This window comes from Cetorhinus maximus, chromosome 18, assembly GCF_964194155.1.
Source record: "Cetorhinus maximus chromosome 18, sCetMax3.hap1.1, whole genome shotgun sequence".
NCBI lineage: Eukaryota > Metazoa > Chordata > Chondrichthyes > Lamniformes > Cetorhinidae > Cetorhinus > Cetorhinus maximus.
Window position 1 is genome coordinate 44,140,177 of NC_135896.1, and position 19,872 is coordinate 44,160,048.

Below are 19,872 nucleotides of genomic sequence, written 5' to 3' on the forward strand. Positions count from 1 at the left end.
ATGCATGGCAGCTAAATTTGCCATTGACACCAAGATTGGTAGGAAAGTAGGCTGGCAAGAGGAGGTAGAGAGTCTGCAAATGGATATAGACAGGTTAAGTGAGTGGGTAAAAAAATTGCAGATGGAGTATAACGTGGGTAAATGTAAACTTGTTCACTTTGGGAGGAAGAATAGAAAGGCAGTATACTATTTAAATGGAGAAAGATTACAGAACTTGGTGGCACAGAGGGATCTAGGTGTCCTGGTACATGAATCACTAAAAGTTAGTATGCTGGTACATCAAGGAAGGCAAATGGGATGTTGACGTTTACTGCAAAAGGAATGGAACATAGAAGTAGGGAAGTTTTACAACAACTGTACAAGGCCTTGGTGAGACCACATGTGGAGTACTGTGTGATATTTAAGTCTCCTTATTTAAAAAGATACATAATTGCTTTTGAAGCAGTTCAAAGGTTCACTGGGCTCATTCCTGGGATGAACAAGAGTTGTCTTATGAAGAAAGGTTGAACAGGTTAGGCCTACACCCATTGGAGTTTAGAAGAATGAGAGGTGATCTTACTGAAACACATAAAATCCTGAGGGTACTTGATAAGGTGGGTACCCAGAGGATGTTTCTTCTTGTCGGGGAGACTAAAACTAGGGGACACAGTTTAAAAATAAGAAGCTTCCTTTTTAAGACAGAAATGAGGAGAAATGTTTTCTCCTAAAGGATCGTTGGTGTGTGGAATTCCCTTCCCCAGAAAGTAGTGGAGGCTGCGTCTATGAATTTATTTAAGATTTTTGTTAGGCAAGAGAGTCAAGGATTATAGAGGGCAGACAGGAAAGTGGATCTGAGAACACAACCAGCTACGATATTATTGAATAGTGGAACAAGCTCGAAGGGCCAAAAGACCTACTCCTGCTCCTATGAATGCATGGCTGGAGAGATGGTGCAGAACAGGAGGGTTTTAGAATCCTGGGACATTAGGACCAGTTCTGGGAAGATGGGACCTGTACAGGCCAGAAGGGTTGCACCTGAACAGAGCCAAGAACAATGTCCTTGAAGGGTGGTTTGCTACTTGCTATTGGGGAGGGTTTAAACTAACATGATAGGGGGTTGGAACCAGGAGGTAACAGAGAGGAAAAATAAAGTGCATAAAGAATTGGGAGAGATAGATAGCACTAAAGTAACAAATAGTAAGGTATTAGGTGGGATCAGGGTAAGAGGGAATGCAATAAAGTAGGTTTTCAGTGCATGTATGTGAATGTACAGACTGTGGAAAATAAGGTTGGTGAGCAGCAGGCGCAAGTAGCCATGTAGGAGTATGACGTTATGGCAATAATGAAGACTTGGCTTAAAAAAAGGGCAGATCTAGATACTAAATATTCCTGCATACAAGGTCTTCAGGAAAGATAGGGAAGGAAAGAAAGCAGGAGGGCTGCAGTGTTGATTAAGGAGAATATTATAGTGGTGGAGAAAGAGGATGTGCTAAAGGGATCAAGGACATAATCTCTATTTGGTTAGACCTAACAAATAACAGAGGTGCCATTACTCTATTTGGAGTAACCTACAGACAACAAACTAGTGGGAAAGATATAGAGGAACTAATTTACAAGGAAATTACAGAGAGGTGCAAAAATTAGAGAGTAGTGTTACTGGGGAACTTTAATTATCCTAATATAGATTGGGATAGTAATGGTGTAAAGGGTAGAAAGGGGGAAGAGTTTCTAAAGTGTGTTCAGGAGGATTTTCTACATCAGTATGTTTCCAGTCCAATGAGGAAGGAGGCATTACTGGACCTGGTTCTAGGGAATGAGTTAGGAAAAGTGGATCAAGTGTCAGTAAGGAAACATTTAGGGGACTTTGATCATAGTATCACAACGTCTAGGTTAGCTATAGTAAATCCATTGGAAAAAATAATGAATTTGGGGAGGGACAATTTCAATGGGTCGAGAGCAGGTAAATTGGAATCAAATGTTGGCTGGCAAAATTGAATTGAACAATGGGCTATCTTTAAAGAACAGATAGCTCGGGTAGAGTAGAGGTACATTCCCTTGAGGGGGAAAGGTGAAACAAGCAAAGTCAGAGCTCCCTGTAGACAAAGAGATAGTAAGATGAAGCAGAAAAAGATGCATAGGACTGATGTCAGAATGATAGTGCAAGTGAGAACCAAAGTGAATATAGAGGGCTGAATTTCATGGGGCAGAGTTGGGGATTGGAGCGTATTCTTTGCACTCCCTTTGCAAAAGTCAGTAGCCAGCTGGCTGACTTAAAACAAGCTCACCCACAGTGATAATGCATTGCTGGCGAACTGAGTGCCAGAACTCAGTAGTGGCCACTGCTGGGACTGTAGTAGATCCTGGGATGAAGACAGCGTTGGCATCTGGACCCAGGTAATTCCAGGGTTTTGGATGGAAAAGAATCAGGGACCCTAGGAGGCTGGGGAAAGGGGGTTTGGGGCAGGTTTTGGAGGCAATGCGAGGGGAACAAAGGGTGGGTAACATCTTGGGGGGGGGGGGTGCCCCGATCAGCACAGGACATCCTCCAAATGATATGTTCCCCTTCCTTCCTGCCTTTTCCACAAAGTTGTTTTAAAAACTGTCTTCTCACTCCTGCATGCCTGCCCACACCAACTGTATTATGGCCTGGACAGCATAATATTCAGGTCAATTGGCTTGTTAACAAGCTCGATTGCCTGTTAATTATTCTTTAAAAACGGAGGGCGGGCCTGCGGCCTACCACTGGAGGTGTTGGGATTCTGACATGACCTCCGGAATCATGGTTTTCAAAGGTCACCCGCATCAGGTCGCAACCCTGCGGCCCTTTCAGACTCCCCTTTGAAAAGTCAACCTGTAAGACACAGGCACAAGTTCACTGAAATAATACCACAGCAAACCCCATATACAAAGGGCCAGCTTTGACAGCCAATGTTTCACTGTTTTGCACCAGTAAACACTTGTTTCCTAGTAACAAAGCCCATGAAGTTAGTGTTTCCTTCCTTTGTATTGCTGGGGTATTTTCTGGAAATTCTGGGAGTGGGTTGAAGGGGGAAAGACAAAACACTTGCATCTATGGTAGTTACAAGGAATGGAAATCCCACGCTAAGAAAGTAGATGTGACATCACAGTGCCTTCCATCTCACTTTCTTGAATCACCAGACGATCATCAATTCAGAGGTTGCTGACAGCTAGGAGGTCACAGTTATTGCACCCAGCCTATTCAATTTGCAGGATCTGAGAAGGAAATGAGCAAGGAAAAATATATATGTGCTTTACTGGATCTTTGGACTTGAAACTTTCTGATTGCCTTTTAGCCTTGCAGTAGCAGTTAAGTTTACTCCCTCACTTCAGGGAAAGCAAGAAAAGCCTTGCATTTATATAGCACCTTTCATGACCTCAAAGTGCTTAACCACCAATGAAGTACTTTTGAAGTGTAGTCACTGTTGTCATGTAGAAAACACAACAATCAATTGCACGCAAACAATAGTGTGCTAGTGACCAGATTATCTTTTCTGGTAATGTTGATTGAGGGATAAGTATTGGCTAGGACCTCAGGGATAACTCCTTTGCTCTTCTTCACAATAGTGGCATGGGATCTTTTATATCCGCCTTAGAGGGCAGACGAAGCTTCAGGTTACTGTCTTATCCAAAAGACAGCATCTCTGACCATGTACCATTCCCTCAAGACTGCATTGAAGTATCATCCTAGGTTTATATGCTCAAGTCTCTGGAGTGGGACTTCAACCCAAAACCTCTTGACTCAGAGGCTAAACTGTTACCAACTGAGCCACAGCTGACAGGTACCCAGATATAAATTTGAAAAAACAGGCCTACCCATTCATAGCATCTTAAGCTTGCCAAAAATTGGTTAAAACAATCTACACTGAATATTTTCATTTTTGTGTAATTGCATTTTGAGATTTCTCATCCTTTTATATATCTGTAAAAAAAAAGGCAGTAAAATGAAAAGAACTATCTATTTTTCAACCACAAAGGGCAAACCTATGCTGCACGAAGCACAGATTTTTCATTATATGCATCTAGAATGATCAAGGTTATACATGCAGCTTGTTTTTTAAGATACCTCTGGGATCATTGTCATCTTAGGGTCACGACTGACTCAAATTTTATTTGGGCCAGCCATAACTTGTGCCTATAAAGCTAGATGTTCTGTGAAGACTGCCTCACCTGTTGACCCTCGAGTCCTCACCACCATCTACAAGGTTTGAAAGGAGTGTAATGGAACACTCATTACTTGCCTGGATGGATGCAGATACAGCATCACTCAAGAATTTCTACACAATCCAGATAGAGAGTTTGATCAGTTGGACTCAGAAGAGCCACAGAGTCCTGAGGAAACACCTTTTTATACAATGAGTGTTTAGGATTTGGAATGTACTGCCTGATGACATGGTGGTTACAGATTCAATTGTAGCCTTTGCAAAGAGATTGAGGCAAAATGCAGGGATATGGGGAAAAAGTAGGGGAGTGGTACGAATTGGAATGCTTTTTGAAACACCAAGGGCAGGGTCAATGGGCTGAAAGGTCACCTTCTGTGCTGTATTATTCTATGATTCAATATCCACATTCTGCATGACTAGACACGGTTCCTGCAATTTGTATTATCTATAGCATGCATTGCAGTAACTCACTAACCTTACTTTGATAGCATTTCCAACCGTGTGACATCTACCACTGAGAAAGCCAAGAATAGCAATGTCATCACCTCCAAGTTACATATCCGAATTTGGTCATTCCTCACTGTTCCTCATAGGTGTTAGGATTAAATCCTGGAATTCTTGCCTAACACCATCATGGAAGACTAATACCATAAGGATTACAGTAGCTCAAGAAGAAGATTCACAGCCAGCTTCTTAGAACAACTAGGGATGGGAAATAAATGCAGCATTCCTGGCAATCCCCACAAGATAAGAACAAAAAAATATATCTCTATTGAATTTATATTGTTGCCAAAATATAATGACAGTCTCTCCAGTGAAGAATCCTGCTTCGGACACCATGAAGTAGACTTCAATGTCTGAAGTGTGTTAACAGCAAGTCATGATTAACAACGCTTAACTATGTACATATTAACAGTAGGAGGTACAGGTAGGTTGCTGACCCCATTCTAGTCTTAACTTAATGGTGTCCACCTCCAGACTGACCCTGGCTCTGGATCAGGTGTCTTCTTACATTACTGTGTGGGCGGTACTGTACTCAGTCCCACATTAACCCTTTATGTACCAGACCCTTCTACTACACCTCCCCCAAGTCTTTATCCCATGGATATAGAGTTACTTTCATTTAGTTCCAAGTCTTACATTGTTATAAGTCTTGTGCATTAACCTTATTGTTACAACCTTGATGCTGTTGTAACATTTGTGCTAATACAGTATTAACATTAATAATACTCTCACTACCCCATCTCTCCCCTCCAAGTTCTTGAAGTTAGAGGTTCAGGTGGTCTGGCAGCCTTATAACCCTTCCATATCTCATTCGCCGTTCTGTCGAGAGAGTGATATGCTCTAGTGTTGCTTGTTTTTGTCATTGGCTTGGAGGTTAGACTGGTGTTTGGGTATGGTTTCATCTGTTCCTTCCATTACTTGAGGTTAAAACACGCCTGGGTGGTCTGGCTAGTTTGCGGTGTTGGATGGTAGTTACTCTTGACCGTTCCTTGTGGGATGGGTAAAAAAGTTTTTGTCTACTTGGCAGTGCTTTTTCTTCTTCCTTCTCCATTCAGGCCGTCTGGAAGCTCGTTGAGGCTGCGGAAGTGTTCCTGTGGCAAGAAGATTAATTAGCATGCTCACCTCTGTTTTTTGTTGTTGATAATATGCAACTACAACCAGTTCCAGCATCCCTTGTGGTTTTGCCTCGCTGGCTGGAAGTTGCTGTGTGTTCAGATGGTTGGTGTGTCTACCAACTGTGCTATCATTGTAGTTGGAAGTCGTGGCTCCCCAGACCAGAGGTGCAATGGTAATCTTGTGAGAATAGGTTGGTCTGACCATTGGGGTCTTTCCAGCACCTGGAATGATGATGGGCAAACCTTCTTCACAAAAAGAGAAGATCACAGGTGAACTCAGAGTCTGAATACTGTCTAGTGTTTGAGGACTCCAGTCCGTGCTGTTCTGGCTGACTAATGACTATGGTAGTCTTGACATCTTCCACCAGGGCTAAGCAGGCATCTCTGCTCAGAAAAGAGAAAGGTTAATTGCAGACGATATACATCAGCTCAAAGATTTGTTTGTTACCATATCTCAGTGGTTCCAGGAACATGCCGAGGACTGAGAGTTGGACTCCCCCTGCTCTGTTTGGTGGAGCGTCTGTCGTTTGAATCCATTGACTTTGGGGCCATGGTTTCTTATCTCACAGGACTGTCACGCTGGCACCTGAATCTAATTTAAAATTGGTTAGATGACCGTTTACCAGGGTATCAGCATTCCAAAACAAAGAACCACATTCTCTGATGTTTCTCAAGAAGAATGGCTGTGCATTTTCTGGGTCTTCAGTCTCAACCTCATGGATTACCTTTGGGATGTCTGTGCAGTGCTGGGGTTTTGACTTGCAGAGTTTACCAAACTGTCCCTGTCTGTTGCAGCGGAAGCATTGGGCAGTACTCGCAGGACACTGATCTTTCCTGTGAGGGTGCTTTGCACCGCAGCACTGGCAAGGTCACTCTGCTGGGTGGTTCAGGGGTTGCTTTCCCTGACTTGGATAGTCCCTGTGCTTTTGTGACCTGACATGGTGATTGAGGGTTCGTTTCTGCCCCATGAAGTGTTCTCTCCCCTTCGGATGGTCCTGTGTTGTTCAAGTAGCTCAGACAGTCTAGTTAGCTGGATAGCCTTGTCGAGAGTAAGATCATCTTTAGCTTGTAGGAGGTCAGAGAGTGCACCAGACCCCTCTATTACATCAGGCATCAACATTTTAACAAATTATCTTGTGCAACCATTATGCTCACTACACTTCTGTATTATTTACAACTCAAAATTACTTCATATTCCCTTCCCATAGGATTTTAAAAAAAATAAACATTCCTAAAACATGCTGCTAGATTGTACACTTACATCTAGGTGTCTCTGGTTAATCTCATAGATAATCTCCAGATGTCTGGGTAGGAGTTTCTCAAAGAGGCCCACAGGCCAGCGTTCAAGGGCTTCAGGCAAAATTGTGTGATTGGTGTATGCAAATGTATTCTTGGTGATATTCCAAGCCTGAAAAATGTCACAAATTATTACTGTTCAAGGTATGTTCATTTCAATTTCTAATCTGTAGTGTGCATTTTTATGTTTAACAAATATTTTCAGTTTTCAATGTGCTTTCACCAAAACCTCAATCACTTACTGCATAGATACTCTTTTGTGCGTTTTCATCTATTGCCTTGACATTCTCAAGTTAGACTGTCAATTCACATTAAAGTAAGCGCACTTTTGTGCTACGGAACCAGGCCATTAGAAATTGAGCTGAGACACACAAGATTCTTTACCATTAGGTCTTTTTAGTCTGAGGCACTGAGTCCAACCACAGCACCTCTAGTGGTTGAGACAGTCAAATTCAAAGCAGACTTTCCGATCTCTACAGTTCAGTTACATGCTGTCTTTACCAAATGAGTCATTGGGGAGTCTATTTTAACTATGTGGAAATGTTTCTACTGGAAAATAATTGAGTATATTAAGATGTGAAAAAAAAACCCTCTATGGTCAGTTCTCCTGTGTTTCAGAGCTGTTATGCTTAAAAATAACTGGCTTTTGTATACATGGTCTAACCTGATCCCAAACAAGCTTCTCGATGTCTACTAAAATCCTCATTAATTCAGGAATTGCCAAAGCAGGATGAGTGTCATTGAGCTGAATTGCCACCTAGAAAATTGTATAATGGGATTAATTAATAGAAAATTACATATAACTGTTTCTTTCTCTTCACTTCACCTCTTGCAAGCAGAAAATTAGATTGCCAGTGTGTATAATACACATCAAATGACTTAAGAAGGGTTCATTTCAGTTTAAGAACATCACCACTCCACTAGACACTTCATAGTCTTCTGGTCTCAACATTACTTTAACAACTTCCAGACTTTAACCATTGCTCTAATTTACTCCCCTACAGCAGGTAATATGGAAAGTGTGCATCAAAGAAACTGGGAATGGGGGAGGTGTGGGCATGAGCTTGAGATGGGGATTTCCCCATCAATATGTGGCCATGAGGGTGCTCTGTATTCTTGCAGACTACCTGCCTTTCTTGCGCAACATTTCTGCTGACAGTTTTGTGCTGTGGGCCTGTATGCATTAAGAACTGAACTGGCATCAGCTAAACTCATTTCAGTTAGAGCACTTAACCTTGTAAGACAGAATAGCTTTCTTCCCATCAGTATGAATTGGATCAAATTCAGGTTGCAGTTGTGCAAGGATGTTGCACTAACCCATTACATCATTCCTTTACTTTCCAAAACAACAAAGTTCTGATGTTAGCGTTCCGAATAAACAGCATCTACCTTGTCAGAGAAGGAATTAAAACAAGTCTTAATATCCTTGCAACTAAATTTAGAAGCCTTGAAGCGACGGATAATGTCTTGAAGTGAGGCAGCAACAACGAAGTATTCCTGCTTTAGTCTCAATTCTTTGCCCTCAAAAAACTGAAAACAAAATATAATTAAGAGATATTAAGGCTCAGTCTAATACAGTGAAAAAGGTCAGACTCAATAAAATAAAAAAGGCTGGTTTTGTTTCCAAAATCAGCTCTTTTGATGGCAGTAATTGAACTACATTTTGTTTTACTCTCTTTTAAAATGGAGGTATGGTTTACATGTTGACAACTCATTATATTTTCAGTCATTGTTCTGTAGAAAATAAACATCTCACCACCTCTGCAATGCTGCAGAGAGTTGTCTGTATGATAAAGTGGAATGTACAGTAATTGAGTTACAAGTCTGCCACACAGTCAAGGCTTCAGTGGGCAAATACTACAAAATAAAATATCAGGTAGTTTACTAAATGTACTGTGAATCCCCAAACAGTGTTAAAGACTTTCCTTTAATTCCGTGTTTAAATTGCTGAGGGGAGGGAAGATTTGAGTTGGTGCTTGGCATGATATAATGATGCATTTTCATGAGTATTTTCCACATTGCCCATGCAGACCCAAAGTCCAAGTCATCTGTTCAACTAAGCGAAAGAGAAGCATAAGCAAGGTTAAGGTGTAGCTTGGATGGCAAGAACACATTAGGCCTTACCAAGTTTTCATGTTCATTCATGTGTTTGTAGTGAGACAGTGGGTCAAGAAAAAAAAAGGAGCATGAAAAAAGAAGTAAAAGTTGTAGCATTCACTCTAACAACAGGCCTTCACAGTCTCCTTATCTCCTACTTCCTTCATATTGTTTCTGCCCAATTTTTCTAGCATTGCTTTTTTTTATACTTTCGTAGGATGTGGCCATCACTGGCAAGACCAATACTTGTTGCCCATCCCTAATTGCCCTTGAGAAGATGGTGATGAGCTGCCTTTGTGAACCTCTGGAGTCCATCTGGTGCAGGTACAACTTCAGTGCTGTTAGGGAGGGAGTTCCAGGATTTTGACCCAGTGACAGTGAAGGAACGATGATATAGTTCCAAGTTAGGATGGTGTGTGGCTTGGAGGGGAACTTGCAGGTCATGCTGTTCCCATGGATTTGCCCGACCCAATCAGATGCGAAATCGCCCATGATATTTCGGTCGGCGGGCCCGTGTGAGTGTTGGAAGTGTGCCCACCGACAATTAAAGTTGTTAAGGTTCCAATTGCCCCCGATTTTTCATAGTCCGTCCAACCTTACAGTTGGCGGACAGGTGAATCTGCCAGGAGGACTTTGCATTTTTGATGAAACCACATCCAAGGACGGAATGAGGTTTCTGTTATTAAATTAAATAAAAATGTATGGGCAGAATTTTCATCAGGTGACTGATTCAGATGCGTGGACATCTTTTTCTGGATTTTAAAATTTTTATTTAACTGTTTTGAAGTCTTCAGCTCCCTGAGGCAGCTCTCTGCCTTCAGGGAGATTTCATTCAGCGTTCATCTGCACCCGTGCTGATGTCAGCGCTCGCCCTCCTCCTGCCCCCACCCCAGCAGTGCTGAGCATTTCAGCACACGCTTCACGCTGGTTGGTCTTTAATTGGCCAGCCAGTGTGAAATCGCGGTCAGGGGCCGATCGCGAGTGATGGTCCATTCCCCAGCTGCTCCCGGGCCTGCCGATCGCACCCGCACGCCAACCTAAGAATCCTTCCCCAGAAGTTAAAAACTGAACAGGGTGGTTCAGAGTCTGTTTTAAAAATTGAAACCCTAATAAGAATTTACAGTGTCTGGTTTTAAAGAAGAACAAAGGAAATTGTTGAAGCTGGAGGGTAAGAGGGACTATGGCAGGGGATTTCTCTTTGGATTCCAATTCACAGCCACCAGTACCTAGAAGCCAGATGGCTTTCCAGCAATCAGCAATGTTGTTCTAGGTAAAGTTAACCAGACCAAACAGAGTTAACATTTTGAGTCCCTATGACTCTTCTTCAGCTCAGAAGAAGTCATAAGAACTCAAAACATTAACTTTGTTCCTCTCTCCACAGATGCTGCAAGACCTGTCGAATTTTTCCAGCATTTTCTGTTTTTATTTCAAATTTCCAGCATCCACAGTATTTTGCTTTTACAAACAAATTGGGAAACTTTTGAGCCCATTGAGAATACAGGTATATCCCAGGTCCAGACTGTTCACAATCTAATACAGATTTTAAAAAGCGACACAAGGAATGCAAAACCATGATATAATATTTTAACTAACAACATAGAAATGCTGTACCGATTGTGATGATTGAAAAAAAAGTGAATCAATAAGTAGTAAAAAAAAACTCGCGTTTGCAAGAAAGCTGGGACTCTTAAGAATTCACGCAAGTTGGACTTTAAATCTTAATTATCACATTCAGTTGGTTTCGTTACAGTTAAAGCTTATGATGTTGCCAAGATAGAATGTTTACTGGTGAAATGCAACAGAATATGAACGATACCTGTGTACTAAGTTAGTTGTTAAAATGTTTACAATGGTATATTTTGATGATGTTATGAGAAAAAATCATTACTATGGTAACACTTTATCGTTTCTGGGGCAGGTGTTACAAATGCTCGACTTTACAAGGTTATGTTTTAAAATGTCTCCTTCAACTTAAGGTGAAATAGGATATTCTGAAAAGGGGGCTGATGAGATCGTAACACAAGGCTGCTCATACCACTACAGTGGAGACAATGAGAGATGTGGAGCAGTTTCCTATTTTTTAGGCAGCCTTCAGAGATACTATAATAATCTAAAATTAAGCATTTTTTATATAAATATCTAGAATGAATAAATATACGACACAGTCCTTGAACGTATTGCAGAACCTTTGGGGTGCTTGTTGTCAAAACAAGTCAAAAGTACCATCAACACCTTCACTTTCCAGTTTTTATTTGAGACAAGCACTAAAAATATGACAATTCACCTTGCGACTGTGACAGTTACAAACTGTTTAGGAGCAGTGGATAATGGAAGATCCAGACTCATTGGGTAGAATTTTACCAACCCTATGGGCAGAATATTTCCCTTGTCGGGCACCCGACTTGAATGGGAGAAAAATAGTGCACGATGACATCGGGCGAAAGTCCCGATGTCATCGCGCACTTACGTGATATTTCGGTTGGTGGGTGCGCGTGAGAGGCAGTAGCCTGCTTGGTGACAATTAAAGGGCCTATTAAGGCCCTTAATCAATTAGTTGAATTGAATTTTTTGCTGCCCGTCCAACCTTACAGTTGGTGGGCAGGCGAAAAGGCCAAGCAGACTTTGCATTTTTTGCCAAACCTCATCACGGGTGGGATGAGGTTTCGGATTGATTAAAAAAAAATTGAAACTTTTAAAACTCATTTTTAACATGTCCCTGCTCATATAACAGAGTCACATGAGGGGACATGTGTTCCTTAATTTTAAAGTCATTATTTGTGAAGTTAAAAGTCTTCAGCTCCCTGAGACAGCTCTGTGCCTTCAGGGAGCTTTCTGTGAGCGCACTCGCACGCATGCGCTGACTTCCGTGTCTGCCCTCCTCCCCCCAACCCAAGCAATGCTGAGCATTGTGGCATGCAATTCACGCTGGCTGGCTGTTAATCGGCCAGTCAGAATGAAATCGTGGTTGGGGCCCAATCGCGGGCGGCAGACCATTGTGCGGTTGCTCCCCAGTCCGCCCACCAGACGAGGGGAAAATCCCCCCAATGAAGGTGGGAGGGGTGGGGGAGGGGGTAATGGCTGGTAAAATAGCATGGGTCCATGTCATTCAGGCTGCATGACTTCTTCCTGCTATCGACCAAGTATATAGAGTGAGTTTGGTGCTTTCCTTGGGTTCTGATTGCTTAACCTGATTTATGTTTATATGGGAGTAACTTGACATTGGCAAAATGGGCACCAACAATGGGGGCGTTGTTGGATCTAACTTCCCAATTGTGCCCATGGAGGAAACTCCAGCCACTTGAATTTGATTTACTTTGTAGCTCAGCTTAGACAGTTGAACATAGTGCAATTCCAAAGGCTCTTGTACCACAAGAGTAAATGAGGTTTTACATCGCTTGTAATCTATGATCAACATGTCAGTTTCCACCTGTACATTGACAACACTGTTCTAACTCACCATTACCTCTCTCAACCCTGCCAATAAACTCACAGACTGATTGTTCGACATTCAATACTGGATGAGCAGAATTTTCTTCCATTTAAATATTGGGAAGACTGAGGCCATTGCATGGGATCTTCTGGCCCCGCCCGCTGATGGGATTGTCCGGTCCCACCTAAAATCAATGAAATTTTAGCTGTGCCAGCGAATCACCCACGGTGGTTCCTGTCACGATGGGGCCGGAAAATCCTGGCCATTGGACAGAATTGTCCCAGGTTTGCACTAAGTGCGGTAGTGGGTGGGAACAAGAAAGTTTTACCCACATTTCCACAGCAGGAGCAGGCAGGTTCAGCCAAGCTCCCCAGCACTCGGAGAACTGTTGGGGAAGAGGCATTTATGAGGTCTAATTCAGATGACGAGCCTCTGGATTCGGCCTTCCAACTCATCGTGGAGAGTCAGCAGAAGGCATGGGAACCTCACACAGAGCTGTGGAAGCCCTCAACAGAGTGGCACGTGAGTTGGAGGAGTGCGTCCGCCTGCTATCTGATGAAGCGGTGCCCAGATGTGTGTGTATGGAGGTCTCCATGGGAAAGATGGCGGTCGCCATGGAGACCCTGGTCCAGGAGAATGCAGAGATGCGCACAAACATGCACTCCATCATGGTAGCCTTGGGTGAGTTCCTGAAGTGGCAATGCGAGAGGGAAACAGGTCACCTTGACAGCCCTCCAGGTGCTCCTTCCCCTCAAGGAGGTAGGCCAGGGCCCTCAGGCACCCGAAGGGCGGAGGATTGGCAACTGGACAACCCTGGGTCATCCACTCAGGTATCTCAGAGGCTGTCCTTTCCTCCGAGTCCTCATTGCCTGCGACCCCCCTCAACCTTGACCTCTGTGACCACAGAGGGAGCAGCGGGTCCACAGGAGGACAGCCAAAGCAAGCCAGAGGACACACGCCAAAGTCATCAGAGGCAACAGGGCCAGCCATTGCAATAGGCTGTCTCCACCCCTGCTGTGGGTGTCAGGGTAGCACCTATAAGTATTAGGCCTAGAAAAGTTAAGGAATTCTGATCACAGTTGGTTGCACAGGTGAACACATTTTGTCACGTGATAATCTGAAAATATAGTCACTTTCACTGAATATTGTGTAATGGTGTCTGTCAGCTTCATTTGCAGGCTTTGCGAGTTCTCCCACTGCATCCCCCCACTAGCAGTTCAGCTGCACACAGCCAGCCCACAAGTGATCCTGGAGGGTGGAGTGTGTGTCTGGCAGGGCCTTTCGGAGCCTCGTGCAAGCACTCTCTCATGCATACGGATCCTTCGTCCATCACATTCATCTCACTGTCCCAAGCATTTTCAATGCTGCCTGCTTTTAGTTGTCCATCTGAGCTGACCAGTAGCCCGCTCACCCACTGATCACACTCCCATGCAGCACCTGTTCCCGCCCATCACAAATCTCCTTTCACTTTCAGATTTATAAGCATGGTGCGTATAACATTCTTCTTTTGCTTCCCCGTCTTTTCCCCGCCCCCCAGCCACCCATGTCCTTTCCCCCATCATTGTCCACCCCCTGGCATCATCTCCCACCTCCCCATCATCACCTACCAGCCACAACCCTTTTCTTTCGGGGATGTCCAGGTGAACGTGCACATTCCCTACCTTCACGAAAATCCCACCCCCACCAAACTAACTTCCCCGACCTCCTTCCTGCCCCCAGGGTCCGTGTCTGCCTCCGAGTCCCCACCACCCACCCTCGTCCTTTTTACCGATACCGTCGCACCCTCACCCTACCGGTTCACTCTGCCCTCTCTCATTCTCACCATTCCCTCCTTCCACGTCCACCCTTATTTTGCTCCCCAGGAGGCAGTCATTGAGTCCACAGACCTCTCCCTTGCACGGTCACCTGGACATACCTCCCCTTACTCCTTTGCCCCTCTGGACTCCTTCCTCCCTTGGAACTTTATCCCCCACGGAACTTCTCCCCCCTCGGAACTCCTCCCCTCCCCGGACTCCTTCCCACTAAGGGCTCCTTCCCCCACTTACACCTTCCCCCTTCCTCCACCCTTACTTCATTCCCCTCCTCACCCCTTCCTCCACGCTTACTCCTTCCTCCACCCTTACTTCCTCCTTCACCCTTACTCCTTCCTCCTCTCCTGACTCCTTCCTCCCCCCCGGACTCCTTCCCCACTCTGGGGTCCTTCCCCCCTGTGGACTCCTTCCTCCCCCTGGACTCCTTCCCTGCTCTGGACTCCTTCTTCTCCCCGGATTCCTCCCTCATCTTACTCCTTTCCCCTTCCTTACTCCTTCCTCCACCCTTACTCCTTCCCCTCCATACTCCCTTCCTCCATCCTTACTGCTCCCTCCACCCTTACTCCTTCCCCTCCATACTCCCTTCCTCCATCCTTACTGCTCCCTCCACCCTTACTCCTCCCCCCCGACTCCTTCCTCTCCCTGGACTGCTTCCCCGCTCTGGATTCCTCCCAACCTCCGCCCTCCTTCCCTTACACCTTCCTCCCCAGTTGCTGTATTACACCCGTTACCCCCTCCCCCCCCCAACCTCACTCCCCGACACCTTTGTTTCCTCCCCGACACCTTCCTTCCCCCCACGTCCCAACCTCTATCCCCCCCGACACATCTTCCTCTCCTAGTCAAACTTAGACCTTCCTCTCCCAACCCGGTATATCTTCCTCTCCCCCTCACATTGAACCTTCCCCCCCACCCCCTCGACAACCATCTGAAGCACACCATGACCAAGACACTGAAGTCCCGAAGCAGACCCTCAACAGTGATTTTCCACCTTCCATGAGCTGCTTTGCGGCAGAGCCATGTCCCTGAGAATCCACCCAGCATGCGATTGACATTCCTACAAGGTCCTGTTGTTGTTAGGCTCCAGCATCTTCTGCTCCTTGGGTGTCTGTAATGTGAGCAAGGCTCTGGCGGTAAGTCCCGACTTCTGCATGTCACACTTGTCAAGGCATGTTCTGCATTGGCGTGTTTTCCCGCCGACGTGGGCAGATGATTCCGGCGAGCTGGGCTCATAATGATATGCAGATGTGTTACAATGAAATTCCTGGCGTCTGGAAAACACGGCCCATCATTGACGGTCAGAGTGAATGATTGCAAACTGGTTTCACGGCGGTGCAAAACCAATTTTTGGCCTCCTTGTCATATTGTCCACTTATGGCCGCTCCCAGCAGGTACGGATGATTCCACCCATTGTCTTCAGTTCCCATAACAAACTCCATTCCCTAGCCACTGATTTCATCCCTTGCTGAGGCAGATCCAGGCTGTTCTGACCCCAAGGTGAGCTTCCAATCACATATCTGCGCTATCACCAAGATCATCTATTTCCACCTCTGTAACATTGCCCATCTCTACCCTGCCTCAGCTCATTTGCCACTGAATTCTTGATCCATGTCCTCTTTACTTATAGATTTGACTATTCTAATGAACTCCTGGCTGGTTACATTCTATCCTATGCAAACTTGAGGCCATCCAAAACTCTGCTGCCCCTATTCTAAATTACACCCAAGTCCTGTTCACTCATCATCCCTGGATTTGCTGAACTACAATGGATCCTGGTTAAACAATGCCTCCACTTTAAAATTCTCACCCTTGTTTTCAAATCCCTCCATGGCCTCTGCCTTCCCCATCTCTATAATCTTTACCCTTCAAGATACTTATGCTCCTTAAATTCTAGCCTCTTGAGCATTCCGATTTTAATCACTCCACCATTGGTGGCCGTGCCATCAGCTGCCAAGGCCCTAAGCTCTGGAATTCCCTCCCTAACCCTCTTTGCCTCTCCATCTCTTTCCTCCTTTAAGGCACCTTGAAATATACCGCTTTGACCAAGCTTTTGGTCATCTGATCTAATATTTCCTTATGTGGCTCGATGTCATGTTTTCCTTTATAATGCTCCTGCAAAGCACCTTGAGACTATTATGAAGTCAAACTTTCCTTACCATTGAGAGCAGAGATTGGGAACTTCAACTCCTGATGGGCCTTGGAACTCTTGCGCATATGCAGACTAGGGAGCGGGCTGCACATGCGTAGATCGACATTTTTATGTTCTTTGGGCCCACTGTGCCTGTGCATAAAGAAAAACTGGAGCAGAAACCCAGGTCAGATGACCGGGAGCGGAGTGCCATTGTTGATAAGTGTCCCAGACAGGGAACAGGGAGAGGTCCCACAGGAAGAGTCCCAGAGAGCGGACAGGGACAGGAAAAGTTCCCAGTTCAGCTAAAAAGAGAGGAGCAGAGAAAGAGGCTCCCATTAGATAAAGAACTGCGGGCCATTGGGTCAAAGGTACCCCCTTGCAGCAAGGCTGTTCTGTTCAGTGTGGCCAAAGAGCTGAAGTTGTGCTTGTGAGTTGGTGTTTGGGTACATACTCAGGAATGCAGGGGAACAGAATCTCAGCAGACAAGATTGAAACCCTGCGAGCTGAGCCGTTGTTGATGCCATCCAAGTTTGGTAATTGAAGAGGGCTCAAGAGAAGCCCTGATGATCCAAGAAGGCAGCTGAAGTGATTTTGTGCTGTGGGCCATTGGAGCAAAGGTACCCCTTTGGAGCAGTAGTGTTCTGCTTGGCGCGGCTGTAGTGCTGAAGTTGTGTTTGTGAGATGGTTTTTGAGTGCATACTCGGGAATCCATGGGAACAGAATATCGGAACATGAGATTAAAACCCTGCGGAGTGGACTGTTGTTGATGCTGTCTGAGCTGGAACAACTTTTGGAGAGAATTTCCAGTTTAGCTCTTTGAAGGTGAAGAGTGGAATTCCTTCTGAGAGAGACAGAGTTTAAGTGAGGTTGGATTACTCACAACGTTACTGACATCTGGGTGAGTGTTGAAAAATTCATGGACTCTGATTTGGGCACCTCTGCCATTTATTGTGCAGAGTGGTGTGTTCGACCACAGTTTGCCTGTTGATTCACATGTATCTCATATTAACCCTGAATGCTAGAGTATAAGATAGGTATTGTAAATTGTTTTATCTTTCTGACCTTGAATAGAAAAGTTTATTTTTGTTTGTTCAAAACCCATGGAATTTTGTGGCTTTATTCACTGAGCAAGTGTCTTGAATCTCAAACTTTGTCTACTTTAAACAAAACATTATTAGTCTCTAACTGGATCTTACCAAAACCTTGGCGGTCTGGTCTATGCACATAACTAGACATTTTATTACGTTAAAGCCCTTTTATAAATATGAATTGCAGTTATGCACATGAGAACTTAGAATCACTGTAACTGATTTCTCTAAATATATGGTTGTAGTCACAATCTCCAAACTAATTTAAACTGTGTTTCTAAAATTCATATTTTTGCCTCTTTTTGCAAGGTTTGCCAAACAAGATTACAAATTGAATGCTCTATGGCCTGAATTTTGCCCTTGGCGGGCACGTGGTATCGGCGGGCCCGGGACTGGTCCGTTGACTGCGATCGGCTCGACCGCGATTTCACGCTGGCCGGCCAATTAATGGCCAGCCAGCGTGAAATGCACGCTGAAAACCTCAGCGCTGCCAGGGTGGCGGCGGGAAGATGGCAGGCGATTACGTCACCGTGGGTGTGGGTGAGTGCTGCAAGAGAGCTCCCTGAAGGCAGACAGCTGCCTCAGGGAACTGCAGACCTTTAAATGATTAAATAAAAGTTTAAAAAGTTGCAAAAAAATGTCCATGCATCACAATCAAGCACCTGAAAATATATCTCATAAAAATGCTGTTCACAGATGCTTATTTTTATTTTATTTCATAACGAAGATTTCATCCCACCCTTGGATAAGGTTTAATGAAAAATGTAAAGGCCGCCTGGCCGATTTGCCCGTTCAGCAACCTTAACGTTGGACGGGCCATGAAAAATCAAAGACAATTGCACTGTTGATGGGCTTAGTTGCCCTCTTAATTGTTGGCTTTTGTGCGCGCCTGCCGAGCAAAATATTGCACGAATGTGCAATGACGTTGGACACTAGCATGATTTTACGCCCGATCGGGTCTGGTGCCCGCCCGCCCACGGGACGTAAAATTCTGCCCTATGTCTTCTATTGATACAATTTTTTATGCTAATTTCCAATGATACAGTCATGTTCAACTTTCTTTATTGGTTTGTAAAGCTAAGCAGTTTTAGAGAATACAGAGATAATGGCACATGTAGAGGAAAGGCCTACTACCCGATGCTTTATTACCAAGAAAATGAGTTTGACACAAACCAGCAAAATTGTCCCCTACCCCTAAACTCACACATACTGATCCAAGAGGGAAGCCTTCAGGTCAAGAGTGCACAAAAGTCTTAAAGGGTGCTTTTGTCAGTCATTGTCTACAGGTAGTCTGGAGTTACTGGGGAGAGAAAAAAAAGTTTGCCCAGCGCAGGCCTGACCTGCAAAACAGCTGCCATTGGCAGAGCGAAAGGGGAAATAAACGCTTGTACCTCTGCAATGTGCTTGTGAACTGCCCTCTCAGAAAGTCAGCTGCCTGCTGCCTGATTTCCTGCCAGTTAGCAGCCATGCTCAAGGATGTTCCCCCTGGCTGCCTCGCACTCCAGGCCCATGCGATTTTATACCTGACCCAGAATCTGTGCTTTGTGATGTTCACACGCCATGTTCGATTGGAATGCAAAATGATGTCCAAAATTTCTGGTCGGGCAGACTGTCCTGCAGTGACCCATCCAATATACATGCCCTTCCCCTCCATTGGTGTCAAGATGATAACAGTTACTCCACCTCTGCTCCATTGATGCTTCCTTATGTTATGAGCATACTTCTCTTGCGAGCATTCACAAGGGTAATGTCAGTACTGTCTCATGGCATCTATGTGCTGCTTACTCTGAGGCAACATAAACATGCAGTGCTCTGCCTATGATATGGCAGCTATTCAGCCATCTCATTACAGCATTCGCCCATGCCTGATCATGTGTTTCGGGTGCATGATGATTGGATGCCTCAATGTTAACACTGGTGCTTGATATAGTTCTATGCATGGGTTCACCACCAGACCTCCAATTTCATGGGCACCTTTCACTTCATGCAGGGCTTCTAGATGCCAACTGTTAATGACATTCACCTTTCCAGCCCACATCAGGTCATAAAATCTCTTTCTGCACAAGATCCAGGTTTCTGGCAATGACTCCTCATCTGCTCACAACTTTTGTTATCACCAGCCATGCCTTCTTGGCTATGACAGGTGGTCTCTTCCTTCCATTTTCTGCAAAGAGAATCTGCCCTAATTTTCACAGACTGCTTCCACAAGAATCATGCTTGCTCATTTGTATCTAATTGGAAGA

At 44.7% G+C, this 19,872-nt stretch overlaps 1 protein-coding gene across 1 annotated transcript in view; it reads right to left on the reverse strand.

Annotated features, from left to right (window-relative positions):
* pygl (phosphorylase, glycogen, liver) overlaps positions 1 to 19,872 on the reverse strand; it is a 165,549-nt gene that overhangs the window by 65,657 nt on the left and 80,020 nt on the right. The window contains exons 8-10 of the mRNA XM_078563411.1: positions 8,465 to 8,605; positions 7,740 to 7,832; positions 7,041 to 7,187 (exon numbers count right to left, since the gene is read on the reverse strand). Of these exons, the coding sequence (XP_078419537.1) occupies positions 7,041 to 7,187; positions 7,740 to 7,832; positions 8,465 to 8,605 (381 nt within the window). The remainder of the gene's footprint in view (positions 1 to 7,040; positions 7,188 to 7,739; positions 7,833 to 8,464; positions 8,606 to 19,872) is intronic.